The sequence below is a fragment of the Seriola lalandi genome, unplaced genomic scaffold (genome assembly GCF_002814215.2).
Source record: "Seriola lalandi dorsalis isolate HSWRI2012SDOR001 ecotype SW California unplaced genomic scaffold, Sedor1 jcf7180002001338, whole genome shotgun sequence".
In the NCBI taxonomy this organism is placed as follows: domain Eukaryota; kingdom Metazoa; phylum Chordata; class Actinopteri; order Carangiformes; family Carangidae; genus Seriola; species Seriola lalandi.
In genome coordinates, this window is record NW_019471997.1 from 1 (window position 1) to 4,478 (window position 4,478).

At 38.2% G+C, this 4,478-nt stretch overlaps 1 protein-coding gene across 1 annotated transcript; it reads left to right on the plus strand.

Moving 5' to 3' along the window:
* Positions 1-1,931: 1,931 nt before the first annotated feature.
* On the plus strand, positions 1,932-4,380 carry LOC111664090 (solute carrier family 22 member 7-like). Its single transcript, XM_023418558.2, has 6 exons — positions 1,932-2,335; positions 2,590-2,693; positions 3,108-3,262; positions 3,341-3,509; positions 3,605-3,728; positions 3,847-4,380. Exons 1-6 carry the CDS (start codon positions 1,949-1,951, stop codon positions 3,958-3,960), a joined length of 1,053 nt encoding a protein of 350 aa, XP_023274326.1. The 5' UTR covers positions 1,932-1,948; the 3' UTR covers positions 3,961-4,380.
* The last annotated feature ends 98 nt before the right edge of the window (positions 4,381-4,478 follow it).

Consider the following 4,478-nt stretch of genomic DNA (forward strand, 5'->3'; position numbering starts at 1 on the left):
AGCGGATTAGATGTTTCCATGTTATTACATAATTAGACTGTCTCTCCTCAACCACTAATGAGAAACACATATGTTCTTAACAGCCTCTACAAATACCTCTTTATGACTCACTCCAGGAGCTTTATTACAGAACAAAAATCATTTCTATATAAAGTATTTAACTGATATAGATATTGCAATTAATAAATATTTTACAGATTAATTAAACTGGTGCAGCAGCAGGTAGAAATATGTTTGCTACTGTAGGCAACATACACATCTGAATGAAAAGAATAAAACACTTTGTGACTATATAACTGGTATGATACTTAATTCGGCCCATTGCTAAATTACTGGCTTAACAGAGTTACTTGGTAAATTAAACAAAATCCACAACAGTAGGATGAATGAATCACTTAATTACGACTAACCTTTACCAATAACAAACTGTGCAAGAGAGCCACATTAAGAGGTCTAAGAAGTTAATGAAGGAATTACTTACCAAATCCACTACTTACAGTATTCATTCCCAAAGCGCCTGTAAAAGACAAAAGTTTGTCCAAAAGGTGTCTCATCAGTCGGTGTCCAGCACTGTTGGCCTCACATGCTGGCAGTTTTAGTGCAAGACCATAGATACGAGATTCTGAGCACTTGTCATTGATTGCAGATGTTCAGGTCACTTACCAACTTGCTCACAGTGTAGCCTGGCTCATTCATGTACGCTGCTGTTTTTAAAGAGAGAGAAGAAGAGGAGTTCCTGGCTCAACCCCCCTCAGACACAGCTCAGTTAGCATCATGCAGAAAGCACACAAAATGGACTTGTCCTTAAAAAGCAGATTCTTTTAAGACAGATTTGAAATGTGCCATTAGCTTGGTATCAGTGCATGCTCCAGAAATCATAACTGGTTAACACCTGCACCTGCATTTAATTACTGGATAAGTCAAATAATTTAACAGTTACAAGAAACACATTAAATTTTGTTTACACAGACACGCTGTTTTTCTATTAATTTGCTATTAATCCATTAATAATAATTTTTCATCGCTGTCAAATTGGGGTATCAAATAGGGTCATTAAAATTCAGGGTAAAGTTCCACATTATAAAGCTGCTGTATAGTAAATACATGAGGTAAGACTGCTCTTCACCATCACAGGATGCCCCTACATGGAACTAAATCTGTGTTTGAAATGGAAGTTTGCAGAAGTAATATGGGAATGGAGAAACTACTCTACTGCAGTTATCAGTACACATTTAAATGTGCCAAAAGTTGGGTGAGTATTCCTATGAAAGCCCAGCATTCATGTTAAATGATGTTTGACCTTTCATTAGGCCCCGCAGCGGGTGGTATCAGGCTGTGCCATCGTAAATCTGTTGATGGCATTCTCTAACCCTGATCTAGTTAAAGTACCTTTGCGTACTTTTAAGCTGCTTTTATCTCCTACCCTCCGTCAAACAAAGAGAAGACATTGAACAGCTTGACCCAGCCTTATATTTACATTGTATCTGCTTAGGCTAAGCTGCCCTAGCCGGCCCCACTGGCTTGACAGGCCGTTTCATCTGAATGCCATGGCCCACCCATTAGTCCACCCATCATCCCTTCTTATCTAGCTCCACTTATCAGTAGTGACTGGCTATATCAGAAATGTTCTATTCTCCTATCCCAGTGGAGTTTACTTGGAGAAGCCGCTCCACCACTTGCTGTCCACCATTGGCTTTAACACAGCATTTTTTCATTTTACACCTCACTTTTGCCAATTTGAATGAAAAATGCAGATGGTCTTTGGCTCTTGATTAACAGCATTTACAGTAGAGCCCATTGTGACAGTACTTGCACCATTCTGGGACTCATAAGCAACTGTAATGATTAACATGGGGCTGGTAAATGTGTCCTGTTTAGTATCTATCACTTTATCTTACATCACCGTTCCAACATATAGCTCCCTGTCTGACTCTACGGGCACAGCAAAATGAAATTTGACAACATCCTTTCAGAGGTTAATGGATTTGGAAAATTCCAAATCAAGCTAATCTTGATTCAGATGCTCTCTCGAATTACTCTGCCATGTCACTTCCTACTGAATAATTTCATTGCAGCTGTTCCCGCTCACCGCTGCAACATCAGCACTCTGGATGATGGAGGAATCTTCAGGAATTTAACTCTAGAACAGAAACTGAGTATGAGTATCCCAGCCGAGCAGGATGGGACTCTGAGCTCCTGTCAGATGTTTCAACAGCTCCAATATCAAAATCTGTCAGGGTCAACAAAGAACAGTAGTGAGAATATATTTACTGTTCAGTGTCCGAATGGATGGGTGTATGACAACAGCACTTTTAAATCTACTTTGGCAACAGAGGTAAGTGTCATTCAATAAATATGATGTGTTCCTTAAAGACTTTAAGCATTTGTAATTTGTTAAAAAAAAAAAAAAAGGTCATATTTCATTAAAGTAAAAGACATTTTTCTAAGGGTTGCTCATCTTTTATGGTAGAATTTTTTTTACGTACAGTGAATATAATACATGCAAAAGTAAGAAATGTGGTTTAGAACTTGTGAATGTTTTATGTAAAAAGAATACATATTGTAATATTTTGAATGTTTTCTCTGAAGTGGGATCTTGTGTGCAGCAGAAAAGGGCTGAACAAGGCAACAGCCACTGTTTTCTTCATTGGTGTTATGTTTGGAGCCCCTTTATTTGGGTTTCTCAGTGACAGGTAAGATTGTCAATGAAATGTATGTATGTATATCCATAATGTCCAAAACATCCCTCACTCACTGTAACAAATGTTAGATAAGATTAAAAAGTTCAGAGAAAATGGTTGTTGCAACAGTGCATACATACGGTAGTGTGCCAGCTCTTATCAAACTGGGAATATTACTGTATATAGGTATTTAATAGTAAAGTTTATAGTAAAAATTACAACATGAACAGCAGAATGTAAAAAATCTGAAAAACATTATGCATGTCACAGGCAGGACTTGTTAAAATCTTCATTATAGCAGGTCCAACACAATTAAATAACAAAAAGAAACATAAAGAAATTAATTGAGATAACAGAATGGGATGAGAAACAATTTGATCACTTGTGTGCAAAATATTTCCTAACATGTGAATTATTATCCTTCAGGTTTGGGCGACGGCCACTTCTGCTGGTTTCTTATTTATCATCCCTGATGTTTGCGGTGCTAAGCACTTTCTCCACATCGGATGTAATGTTTGCCATCCTGAGATTTTTCACAGGGATGTCACTCGCTGGAATAAGTATCATCTCCATGGTTCTAAGTAAGTAGGCTAGTGCTGAAATTTATTTCCACTGAAGTGTTTCTTGATTTGACATTTTCTGTGCTGACGTTTCTGCAGGCATCGAGTGGTTCAGCATTGAACACAGGACTTTCTCTGGTGTAATCATAAGTCTGGATTGGACACTTGGGAACTTGATTCTGGTTGGAATTGCATACTGTGTAAATGAGTGGAGGATGCTCATTGTGGCAGTGACCTCACCCCTGATACTGTCCCTCATTGCTTGGAGGTATCAAAATTTCATGTTTCACATTTTGCAGCATGAAAAGCTGAATCCTACTAGAAGCTGATGAAACACCTAACTCAACATGTTTGTCACTGCAGGTGGCTTCCAGAGTCTGCAAGGTGGCTCATGGCTCGTGGGAGGGCAGATGCTGCTCATCATTACATCCTGCAATGTGCCGAGATGAACAACAGATCAGCATGTATGGCCACCATCACACCTAGGGTATATTTCAGCAATGTTTTCATTTTGGTTAGTTGACAACCTCATATTAAGAAAAAGGATCTGTTTTAAATGAACATCTTGACTGTGTTTGTGTGCTTTTTATCCTGCTTTCTCACAGACATTACTGGAGTCTGCAGAAACTGAAACTGAAGATAAGAAGTACAATCTTGTTGACCTCTTCAGGACTCCAAATATAAGGAAACTTTCTATATGCTCAGGGATACTGGGGTAAATGTTTGACACATACCACTCTCATGTCTGTAATACCTTTTACGAACTGCAGCTGGGAGATGATTAGCTTAGCTTGGCTTAAAGACGGGAATAAGGGGAAACAGCTAGCACATTCTGAACTCCCTCTAAAACCACAAATTGTCTGTTTGTGTATGTTAATCAGTGATCTTTAGATGTGCTGGTAGGTGGGTTTTTTGAAATTTGGACAGAGCCAGGTTTGTTTGGTTTCCACTCTTCTTGCTAAGCTAAGCTAATTGTCGCCTGGCTCCAGCTCTGCAGTTAGCGCACGACATGAAAAGTGTGAATAAACGTCTAACTCTCAGAAAGAAAGCAAATAAGTATTCTTTTGTAGCAGCTGTAGCATGTGCTAGTTATTAGCATATGATATATTATAACATTTGATATGACATATTTAAGAGTCCTGTTTTTTCTATGGTCTTTTCAATGTGCTAATGTCTCTTTTCCTTCACTGAAAAACAGTGATTTAGGTTAGTTTTACAATAGTTTTTTTTTTTTTTT

Coding starts and splice junctions, on each gene's coding strand:
- LOC111664090 (XM_023418558.2), top strand. CDS start 1,949: ATGAAATTTGACAACATCCTTTCAGAGGTTAATGGATTTGGAAAATTC. Junction 2,336..2,589: donor AATCTACTTTGGCAACAGAG/GTAAGTGTCATT, acceptor TTTTCTCTGAAG/TGGGATCTTGTGTGCAGCAG. Junction 3,510..3,604: donor CTGTCCCTCATTGCTTGGAG/GTATCAAAATTT, acceptor TTGTCACTGCAG/GTGGCTTCCAGAGTCTGCAA.